The following is a 12,206-nucleotide window of genomic DNA, read 5'->3' as shown; positions in this document are numbered from 1 at the left end:
CCTGTTAGAGCAGATAAAATGTGACAATGGAGATCATCCCCTCACTACTAAAACTTGGCAAGTCAAATCACCATGGTTTCCTACTGAATTCAATCAAACAGCTTTGTGTGACATCATCACTGGTGATGTTACAGAAACCTACTTTAACATCAGCTGTGCATATCTCAAAGTGAGTGTTGTGCACTGTGAAGCAGTCAAGGAAGGACCTGCCTCCTGCTGGGTAAGTAAAGGTTTTTTCCCAGTCACAAGCACATCACAGACACTAAGATTTTGAATGTGTATCAAATATAATCACATTTGACCTCAAGGAAGACATTTTTAGTGAAAGCACTGGAAGGCCTTTTTGAGTATAGTATATTATGGTCAATAGTAGCTGAATTTCCACAACCCAGAACTTCAGAGAAAAGATGAAACTTGCTTACAAAACTAACATTTACCACTAACTACAAATACCAATCTTCTATTTTGAAGACTGTATTCTTCATAAGATTAATTCTTACAAAACTAGAGACACTGGATATATGCCTATTAATTGTTTACCACAACTCACGTAGCGGCTTTTTTAAGTACTCGGAACATTTCTTTGAACTTCAGTATTTAAGTTTCCATAGATCAAACAACAGGAACCTTTCTTTTTAAAAGCTACCTACACGATTTTGGGTCATATCTCTTCCAGACTGTTGAAATTCTCTCTTACTCTCTAAAGGTATTTGGTAATTCTTTCATTTTTACCATCCACAACAGTACACATTAGTGATAACTCTACAAAGTAATATTAGTAGGGGATACCTGATTAAGAGTTTACAAAATTCTGGATAAAATAGTAAAACAGGGTAAAAATTGGCTTTTAAAGCTGTTTAGACAGCTATGTCTTTCAAAAGACTGAATATGATGTGCTTTTTATAGTATTCACAAGTAACTTACACTATCGATATAAACATCCAAATATTCCTAAACATCCAAAATATTTAAATCATCAATCCACCATTATTATGGTCATGGGTCATAAAATGGGCCAAATTGTGACCAATAAGTAGCCTAACACATTTCACAAAACCGAAACAGAGCAGAACTGTATCACTTACTCGTTGGGCAACTTCAGCTGCTGCAGCTGCCATGGCTGCAGCTTTGGCCTTCTCCGCTTCATCGTATGTAGGAAGAGAGGTAGCTACACTGTATGGAGGTGGCACAGGATAAAACTCATTCTGTGTGTCTGTTCAAAATAAAGAAGTTATTAATTTTTAAACCAGAAAAGTGTCAAGAATATTAACTTTCACTTGCACATAATTATTTACCTCTAAAGAATATTTTTTACAGAGGCTAAAACTGAGGATATTTGCATTTGAAGTTCTTAAAAATCTTTTTAAAAGAAAAACTTTTAACAGTTCGATGGTACTTTGAGCTGCTACCCAAGGCAGAAACCTTAACACAGAAGCTGGCAAGAAATCAACAAATTCATGAAGAAAAAAAATCATATTTAGTTAGTTATATCCCCAGGCATTCCAACCAAATGCTTTTTATCTAACTATACAAAAGATATACACACAAAAATCTTTTTTTTTAAATGTTTTGAAGTATCAGCCTCAATCTATTACTTCAGTCCAGTAATAGCCATGCTGTATAATTAGTGTGGCCTTGTTGCCAACTCTGGTTGCTCTCTGAAAATCAATTTTTCCAAGATGTCAATTTCAACACATTCTTTTAAAAATTGTTTCTTCCATCAAAATGGACCACAGACTTCATTCTTCTGCATTGCAACAGTAAGACATCACCACACAGAATAGAATTATTAACAATATTAATTGAAAGTACTTAAAAAATGCCATGAGCTTCCTCCTACAGCCAGCAGTAGCTCGTTAAAAGGCTGTTTACATGATAAAGATTTGTCAGCACAAGTCACATGGTCAACAGATTTGTCAACACACCAACACAAGGATGTTATATATAGGGATAATTCCACACAGCTATGTATTATACTTGCAAACACTGTCTCAAAGAACAGGGACAGGAAACTGTTCTTTTAACAAACACTTAAAAAAATTAGGTTGGCAGCTACTCCTAAAACATTTATTTGGCACATGAGAGACACAAATCCATGTAACTTTACTTAAACAGGAACTTCAATGTTGCCTGCTGCTAAATCTCCCATATTCCCAAGAAAAGCCACAATCTCCTAAGAAAAGGAGCAGTGAATAAATGAATAAAGAGACCCATTACTCATCTTGGATGAGAAGTTTTATCAAGAGCCTTTCGAGCAAAATTAACCTTTTCACGGCAATATTTTCACCAAACCATGTCACACACGAAAGAAGTCTGAAGAGTTTTTTATGAAGAGGCAATGAAACTTGCTAATGAGTTCTAATAATGGAGCACTACTCAAAGATGTAGATTAAATGTGGAAATGAACTATAAGCAGACTTGAATAAAACCTATTAAGCTAATTAATGACCATCCATTTCGCCTAGCAATTTGGAACAATCAGCGTAATTTACAAGAGTGCTGCTTCTGAACAAACCAAAGGGCTGCACATCAAAGGGCAGCTTTTTACTGCAATTGTGTGCATGGAAAAGAAAACCTACATGGCAGCATCATTCCACTTTGAACCAAGAGCTGATTCATACATGCTCATCCCTGACAAGCTGCTATTTGAGAAAAATACCTGAGGTTGCAGCTGCTTCCACAGCTATGCTACAGTAAGGAGGAGGGGAAGTCTCTGCCTCAGGTGAGGCTGCTGGCTGCGGAGCCTGCGGAGTCTCCGCGGACGTGGATGGCTGCTCAGCTGCTGAAGACTCTGGGGGGTCATCCTCATTGTGAAGCTTAGGAGAAAAACACACACATTTCAGAGGCATTCAGGGAATACTTCCCATGACAACCTAATACGTGCAGAGACATGTTCAAAGAGAGACAAGATCACTCTCATCAACAAAACAAATTATTTACAAAACAGCATGTGACCACTTCAAGTAGTCCAGCTAAATTCTTTTAGGCAATCAGTCAAAGATCATGTTAGATGCCTTGCCCTTTTTTTCCCCGGAATGTTCTTCTTCTCAGTGATTTTTCAGGCAATCTTAAAAATCTGGAGTTTTCCATGTTTACTATATGGCAAAATACTATTATATTAATATTTTAATACCATTAAATTTTTATTCTTATGTACAGTCATAAAATGTATCAGCATATTTTAAAGCATATCTGCAGCGGTGGTCCGCGGCCTGAAACCTGATGACCTGGCTAGCTGAGAGGGCGGCCAACAGCCCACGGCAGATGGGGGTGTCAGTCCCGGTGGCAGGGCCCCAGGGGTGACAGCTTCAGGCACCCCTCGGCGGCGGAGGCCTTGGGCTGTGCCTGCGGGACGAGGTCTCGGTGGAGAGCTGCAAGGATTGGACGAAGCAAATGAGAGTCGGACACTTCCTGGGGTCCAAACGGGTTTAATGCCCGGGGCGCGACCAGCAGGGAATGACCGAAAACAGTGGTAGAGCACGAGATTATAAAGGGAGGTGGTAACTGGGGGAGGGATTTACAGAAACCCAATCAGGAGAACAGGGGATGAGCTTAACATAATAGACTGGAAGGGAGAACCAATTGATACATTGTAAAGGAGGGGCCCCGGGACCACAGCCAGTCACTGCTCCCACAGAGGTGAACATTCTAGAAAACTGGGAGTGGTGGGGAGTGATTGACTGGGCCCAGGGAGGAGACAAAACTATACATATTTGGAAAGGGTGAGAGGAGGAATTATATAACATAAAGAAAACCATGGCAACTAGCTGATAGGCAGAAACTAAGGCGGGGAAAACTGGGAGGGCAGAACCATCAAAACAGAATAGGGGAGAAACAGAACATACCAACACAGCACGCTACAACACATATCAGGTAAGAAATACTATTATTTATTGTATTTATCTTGAAGAAAAAGAATTAAGACACACATCTACTTCTGTAGCTGGGACCTTCATTCTCTTGCATCTTGTCAAAGAGCTTCTCCATGCAAATTCTAAGACTTCAAATATTCTCCTTTTCTTTACACTCTAGAAACAATCCTTTCCCTACAAAGCTTCAAGTTGTTGGTTTGATTTTTTTTCCTTAATTAAGATGCAGTTTTAAAAAGACATGTCCACTGAAGCATATATAGAAATAAGAATTTGGATAAAGGAAGAATGCTGATTGAAACTGTGGAATTCAGATCCAGCTGCTAATATCTTTTCTTAGAGAAGATATTTTTTATTATTTTAGCTAACTTGATAGTACTTAGAACGTATCAAGCTTTTAAAAAGAAATAGTACTAGAATTAGAGAAGTGCTAGTTCCCAGTAGTGTGAACTGCAAGATAAGATTCCTAGAAGGCAGCAGCTAAAGCACCACATGTAAAACCCAGAACAAAAAATAAGATTATTAAATATATCTAAAAGAAGAATTCTATAACCTCAAGTTGGTACTTTTTACAAACACCCTACAGCAAAATATTATTTCAGTAACACATATTAAGAATATAACTACAATTATTTTCTATTAGGCACAGTACAATCAGGTTACTGGGAAAAGTGCCTTCTAAGAAGAACACTAAATTTCTTATTAAGCACTGTAACACTGACACAAAAATTGCTTTAAAATGCAGATTATATCAAAGTTCACAGAATGGTTGATCTTGAAAGGGACCTCTGAGCCCATCTAGTTAAACCTCTCTGCTCAAGGAAAAGTATCTACAGCTGGATGTACGAGACCACATCCAAATATCTTTTGAATACCTTCAAGGACAGAGACTACATGAGCTATACAGAAAACATGTTTCCAGGCTCAGTCACCTTCACATTACTAAAAATAAGGGGGAAAAAAAAGTTTCCTGATACTCAGAGGTCACCTTCAAATAAAATGATAGGTGTTTTTGAGGGTTTCTGGGTCCTGAGCAATCAGGTCATTTAATGCCTAATCAGCGATCCAGAAGTAGCAGCAATATGAGAAATATTTTTAGCCATTTTGAGTGGTTAAAGCCAAAGAAAACAAAAGCACTTCAAAATAACCTAATATATTCCAGGATACAGAAAGCAAGTGAGAACACAAACCAGACAACTGTAAAAAGGTCGATCAGATCAGAAAAGCAAGCTGAGAGCTATAAATGTTATGGTTCTAAATTAAGTACAATAATTCACAAGAAAAATCTAGTGTTGCAAAGGATATAGTCAAAATAAGCCCATTCTTAAATAAAAGGAATTTGATTATTTAAAGTATAAAGAACAAAACACTACTGGTATAGTTCTTACACTAATGGCTGGCATACTCACACTCATTTGGGATGTGTGTGTAGTTCTGACTATCCCACCAAAACAACCTGGTCTTTGGGCAGGGGAAAACCTAAAGCAAACTTAAATGGATCTCTGTTACTTCCATTCTTTCCCTCCTGCCCTATTTCCTCTTCAATCATTGCAACTTTTTTCCTTACTACACCACAGTAAATGCTGTCACTATTCTGAAGATACAGAGATCCACAAGCACATCATTAGTCCAAGAGCATATTACTCCTAAAAAAAAAAACAAACCAACAAACAAAACAAAAAAACTTTGCCATTCCTCAGAAATTTAATTTTACAACTTCTACATGCTTTCTTGAAAGCTGCTTTACTCCAAATTATCTGTAATATACTAACAGTGGAGTACTTTAGTAGATGATGGAGTTAACATGAAGATCAGACAAGAAAAATGTACATGAGACTTCTTGCCTTCAAAGACAAAGTTAATGAGTCATTCAATGGTTATAGCAACTGCAATTAGGAAATGGAAAAATCCCATCCTAAGGGTTCCATATAATAGAGGCATGTTATACCCTTAAGTGCTGCTCAAAGTGCCTTTATTTTGTAAGACTTATACTTAGGAATCATATTTCTATTTATCCTCTCTTTTATCATAGAGGCCTCTCAGAAATTCTGAAAAGCACCAAGGTTACCCTAAAGCAGCAACTTAAAAAGAAATATTCACCCCTTTTATTAAAAAAAAGGCACCATCAAATAAAACAACAACAACCGCACAATAACAGGATAAAGTAGCTTGAGTGTTTACAGCTAGAATAATAAACACAAGTTGTTCCATGAACACAAACTAGCTTTTGTTAGTTCTTGTTCAAGTGTCCTGTATCCTACTCTCTCCTCAGTAACTTCAGTTTCTTTCAGAGGACTACTTCACTAGGGCAAAAAAAACCCAAAAAAACACCAAAACCAAACCCCCCAACTGCAGCAGAACTTGCCCCAGTAAACTGGAAATTCTGCCCACACCAGCAGGGCAGACAGCAGTGATTATATCATTTTGTCCTGTAGCAACTCTGCCTTGTCTTCACAGCACACTGACTCTCTGGAGTCACCAGCTTGCTTGAAACCAGTAGGAATCTGACTACCTTTGAGCCTCCCCCTTCACATTTTATTTTAGCTTCTACTGGAGGTAAATTTAGAAGTTATTTTTGGAGACAGGGGAAGAAGAGGCCTGACACTCTTCATAGGCTTCATTGCCATAGAAACCAAGCTAAAAACACCCAAAAATGAACAGAAAATGTCTGTTTCAAGGCATTACTTATGCTATGTACTCAAATGTCACCTGAAGCAGCATTTTACATTGAAAGTACGTAAATAGTATCCAAGATTTTCTTTTTCCAATAGTAAGAATGTTTCACCAAACATTTAATTTAGGGACTGAGGAGAACTCGCAGTTCATTATCTCAGCCCCTCCCATGCCTCCAATGAACCATAATTTGGTAGTAGGCAATACAGTTGCTGTTGTGAACATTATGATCAAAACAATTACCAAGACCTATTAAACCACAGAGAACTGTAAATTAGTACCTTCCCCTATTCCCTCCCTCACATTTCAAAAGTGGGTGACACTGAAATTTTTTTCCTTCATGGTTTAGTCTGTACTTGGGGTATCTGGCTGACTACATGAAGCTTCACTATAAAAAGAAAAAGTGAGAACTTTGCTATTAGACACATTACTCTTAAACTGTTAATGCCAGTATTTCAATCCCTGCTTTTGCAGCCCTCAAACTACAGTACATTACAGGCTTATATTCTCAAAAAGCATCTATGATAGGACACGTAGAATTCAAAGACCAGCTGAGGAGCAACAGCTGTTCTGCCAACCATGACTCAGTCTCAGGGTAGCTACAAAAGGGTGAACAACACAGGAAAACATAATAGTTTCCTTCATATGATTTTTACCTTACACTATCTTCAGTTTCCTTTCCAGAAAAGATCTACAAAACAGTGATTCACTATTTCATTTCAGAAGTTAAAATCAATGCCAGACCTTTCAGCACCAAAATATTGTATAAAATACACTTATATTTATTTTCTACTTTTGCATTAATTTTTAAAAGAAATTATTCTTATACAATGTACACAACTATTCCTTCTACAATTGATTTCCTTAAATCTGTTATTTTGTATAATTATTTCCTAAGTGATCAGATGCAGTATCTGAAGTCAGGTGACAGCTTACGAAGAAACACGATCCACGAGAAAGTGCTTAGAACAAAAGCTTTTACTGAGGGGATGGATTCAGATACTTTAAGTGTTTAGGCTTATCAAAATAAAAACTAAAAGTGGAAGATCTCATTATCTACTTAACACTTTTTATCTATCTACAGATAGCAACTTGATCTGACCTACAGATGTTTGCTTTCCAGGCTAAACAGAGTTTGCTTCATTTCTGATGAACTGACTGATTGTACAAGAGTGGTGGTATAAGCAAGTTATTAAATTACAAAATAAAAAAACAGAGGAAAAGGATATAATAAGATGTCTGTTATCACCTGTACCAAAAATGCACAAGATCAGAATGATGGTCTCTGATGAAGTGCATTGAAGCAGCACAAGCTAATTCTAGTCACAGTGTACAAACACCACTCAATTTCTTACCTGATTTTGCTTTTCAAAAGCTGTTCTTTACTCCTTTCATAAAATATGATTATGGAAATCAGTATATTATAAAATTATTGCAACACAATTAATTTCAACAGCATATTGCACATATTTTTAAAATCCTTTTTCTTATAAACATTCTTTTTCCCTCTGCTTATATAATTTCTTTAGTGTAGCAAAAAATTATGCAGGGGATACTGCCATACAAGTTAAAAACAAAACAAAATCTCAAACAACTAGCCAGCTTTCTTGTCCTGTTTCTTTTAATACCTTTATTACCAGCTCATCTTGTCAAAATGTGACTTTTAGGTAAATTTTCACAGTGATGGCTCTGTCTGGGGCACTACAGAGCTACACAAAATTCTCATTAGCAATCAAAAATTACAAAGCACTTTAAACATATCCTTCTTTCTATCTTTCAAATGAAATCACATTTTCAAGGAAGCTTTGACTTGTCCAGTTTTGACCTTACAGGGCGAGTTCATGGGTTCTTCCAAACTGTATTGAAACTAATACAATACACAGAAATTCCATGATGTTGCACCTAAAACTTTGTTTCAAATAAAACTGTGGAGATAGCCAAGTAGATCATCTAAGTTCAACCTTTGTATGCAAAACAGTCCATTGATGCATTTTCTTCACAAAAAGAAACACTCTTAGCAACTAAGATTTATCTTCACTTGGTAGAAGCTACTTTGGTCTTCTTATCAATTATTCACATTATGACAAGAGGTCAATCAAAAATATCCATGTATTGCAGCTTCTAGCATTGGAGGGAAAGGCATGACAGACTCAAGATTGCCAGTGTAGTGCACAAAAAGAACTCTGACATTTCTGCATTAGCTTCATGACATATTCCATACTGGTACACACATTTATTCCACAGAAACCATAACATTATAAATATGATAGGTGCAACAAACAGCGGGTTAAAATAAAAGCTATCCTCTTCAATAAGCTAACAGGGAGCTTTTCACATCTGTGTTTCAACTGATGCTTTCATTTGCTGAAAAATTCAAGTCCTTTTACACTTGCCTACTGGTAGTGATTACTAAGTCTGCAATAAACTGCTCTCTACAAATGAGGCATGAAAGCAGAGATCTCTTGCTACATAAAAATAACTTCAACAAATACAGGCTGCAAATTTAATGCTTGTTTTATAACCACATACTGCATTTTTCAGCTTTACTAGTCTAAAAATTAGATTTATTTAAATGTAAATAGCAAAATCTTAATCTTGGGATTTTCAAGGCAAAAAAAAGATCTTGCAATAAAATTTGATATTGAACCTATTAGAAAAACACTTCGTGATGCTTCTGTTTTCTGAATGCCACCTAATCATATCAATAGGTCATACTATCAGCTACTATTTTTTTATTTTTAGAAAAACACATAAAACCGATATCATTAAACCATAATCACCAAGAATAGAATCACAGAATGGTCTGTGTTGGAAGGGAGCTTAAAGATAACGTAGTTCTAAATTGCCCCACCAGGGACAAGGACACCTTCCACTAGGCCAGGCTGCTCAGAGCCCACTCCACCCTGGCCTTCAACACTTCCTCACATGGGGTGCTCTCAGCTTCTCCACACAACATGTTCCAGTGCCTCACACCCTTCACAGGAAACCATTTCTTCCTATATCTAACCCAAGCCTACCCTCCTCCATTCTCCCTTGTCCTATCACTGCATCTCCTTGTAAGAAGACCCTCTCTGGCTTTCTTGCACAGCCCCTTTAGGCACTGTAAGGCTGCCAAAAGGACTCCCTGGAGCCTTCCCTTCTCCAGACTGAACAATCCAAACTCACACAGCTTTTCCACACAGAAGAGCAGCTCCATCCCTCTGATTATTTTGGTGTCTCTCCTCCAGACTCACTCCAACAGGTCCATGTCCTTCCTTTGCTGGCACCCGAACCCTAACCCCACCCAGAGCTGATGCAGCCCTGCAGGTGGGGTCAGAGCAGAGGGGCAGAATCCCCTCCCTGTCCCTGCTGCCCACGCTGCTCTGGATGCAGCCCAGGGCACGTTTGGCTCTCTGGGCTGTGAGTGCCCATGGCTGGGTCATGCCCAGCCCCTCACCCACCAGCACCCCCAAGCCCTTCTCAGCAGGGCTGCTCTCCATCTGTTCATCCCCAGCCTGTGCTTGTGCTTGGGATTGCCCCAGCCCAGGCACAGGACCTTACACACTGGGCCTTGTTGAAATTCATGATGTTTGCACCCACCACCTCTCAAGGTCCTTCTGAGTGGCATCCCTTCCCTCCAGCATGTCAACCACACCACACAGCTTGGTGTCACCAGCAAACTTGCTGAAGGCAAGTGCTAAGATCAATTAGCTCTGATTTAGGTCACTAGTAGCCACTGAAAAATCAAAACTAAACCAAATAATCTGTAATTACACTTAGAGAATAATTTTAAGAGCAGAAGAGCAAAATAAGTCTTTCTGCAAAATAAATGCTTTCATCTTCTTGTTTATTTGGAAAAAAAAAAACATACCCACAACAGCTTTTTGAAAGTAATATTTCACAGTTTTCCAGAATACAAGGATTACTGAGAAAATAGGCCAAACAAACCACATTGTACTTTAACTTACTAGCTTTCTCCACAGTATCAGGGTTTTTTTCTCCACAAATACGGTAGTTTACATGTTTTTTTTCTTCGGATGTGTGTTTTAACACCAATCTCCCATGAACCCATGCAGACCAGCTAGCAGGAAGGCAACTATTTCCAGTTCTCTACCAAATGCATGCTCTGCTGCAATATAGTCCTGGCCACAGCCACAAGCCCTCCAGAGAAACACCATCCTCTAAAGACTGGTGAACCCCGAGATCAATACACACTGAACTACTACACCATTAAACTTATAAAGCATTTCAGTAAAATGCAGAAGTATGGAAATTTTCAGCTACTTTTTCCTTTTATGTATTCAAAACTAAGTGATCAAATCTGATTAGAATTCTTGACTGCACAGAACAGATGTACATAATTTTCTTTTCCTCACCATCCCATCACTTGGCAAGCATCAGCCATCCAACACCCAGATCTAGCAGCACCCCCTTCATGATAACCAAGTGGGTTGGCATGTTGTTTGTTTCTGTTGGGTTTTTGGGTTTTTTGGGGGGTTTTTTGTTGGTTTTTTTTTTTTTTACGAGGCATCTCTGCAGAAAGTTTTCAACAGTAGTTAATATGTCAGAAGGTCAAAGGTGTAAATCTGCACTAGAAGCAGGAAAGCTGACAGAAGTCCATTGCTGCCATTCCACAGCTGTGTAGAAATACCAAGTGTGTCTGTTAAACAGGGATTAGATACCATGGAAACCCAGAACCTCTGGAGGCAAACTTCAACTGAAAGATTTATACTGAATGTTGTTGGAAAATAACTTGCCAAAAGAATGGCTTTTCTACCACAGTGAACTTCCTTGTGCAAAAATTAACTAATCTGTAGCAAGTGAAAATGCTTCACATGTATTTAAGCAACTCTTAAATTATCTTAGTACTCTTTTAGCTAGGGATCTTTAGGCTATTGAATTTTTCAAGGTTTTTTAAAAGAGTCTTATAAATCTGATTAAAAAAAACCCCACAAACCAAATAAAACAATGGTGATCAGGACTTTGTGAAGGAAAAGAAAATAAAAACATTATAATGTGTGCGTAGATAGATCTACACAGACGTGTCTCTCTGTATATCCCAACAACTACCTCACACGTAACATTTTAAATGTATTATAATTCAGATTTAACCAATTAATTACACATTTAGAAGCACGACATACACAGCTGCATTCATTCCCTATGGCTTTTATTGGGATGTATTCCTCCTAATCCCTCCCATTAACAGTAAAAGTAGAGGTATTAGTGAATATGAGAACATATCTGGTGTGAATGTGAGAACTCTTCTGGAAAAATAAATGTTCTAAGACTAATCATGCTAAAAGTATGGTTATTCTTCAAAGTATATCCATTTCTATCCCCTTTTCTTGAATGTTTCTTGTCTACTAAAGAATAATGCCACAATAATTTTGAATACTGGAATTTTGGTATGATCCCAATAGATACATGCTTCACATTCATTGTAAAATTATAAACTGGGCATTGTTTCCTAGTGTTCTTTGTATTACATAGTTATAGGAATTAACAGAGAAATGTGCTGACAAAAAGCTGATATGACTAAATACTAATAAAAACAATGTCCAGGACCAACATTTTCAAATCTTCACACATGATATAAAAAAATTCTAGGAAAAAGAAGTTGTTAAAAGCTTACTCTAAAGCTTGTACAGAATGAGGTATTGCAACTCTGACCTTCTCCAGAAT

General features: G+C 37.7%; 1 protein-coding gene across 2 annotated transcripts in view; it reads right to left on the bottom strand.

The window, feature by feature from the left end:
- The window catches only part of NDFIP2 (Nedd4 family interacting protein 2), a 45,974-nt gene that overhangs the window by 24,080 nt on the left and 9,688 nt on the right, over positions 1 to 12,206 (bottom strand). For both annotated transcript variants that reach the window (XM_054271435.1, XM_054271436.1), the window contains exons 2-3: positions 2,660 to 2,816; positions 1,086 to 1,213 (exon numbers count right to left, since the gene is read on the bottom strand). In XM_054271435.1, the coding sequence (XP_054127410.1) occupies positions 1,086 to 1,213; positions 2,660 to 2,816 (285 nt within the window). The remainder of the gene's footprint in view (positions 1 to 1,085; positions 1,214 to 2,659; positions 2,817 to 12,206) is intronic.

The sequence above is a fragment of the Melozone crissalis genome, unplaced genomic scaffold (genome assembly GCF_028551555.1).
Source record: "Melozone crissalis strain CALT ecotype California unplaced genomic scaffold, PUWL_Pcris_2 ptg000013l_1, whole genome shotgun sequence".
Classification (NCBI taxonomy): Eukaryota; Metazoa; Chordata; class Aves; order Passeriformes; family Passerellidae; genus Melozone; species Melozone crissalis.
The sequence above is the reverse complement of the archived record's forward strand: the minus strand, read 5'-3'. Positions and strand labels throughout refer to the sequence as shown.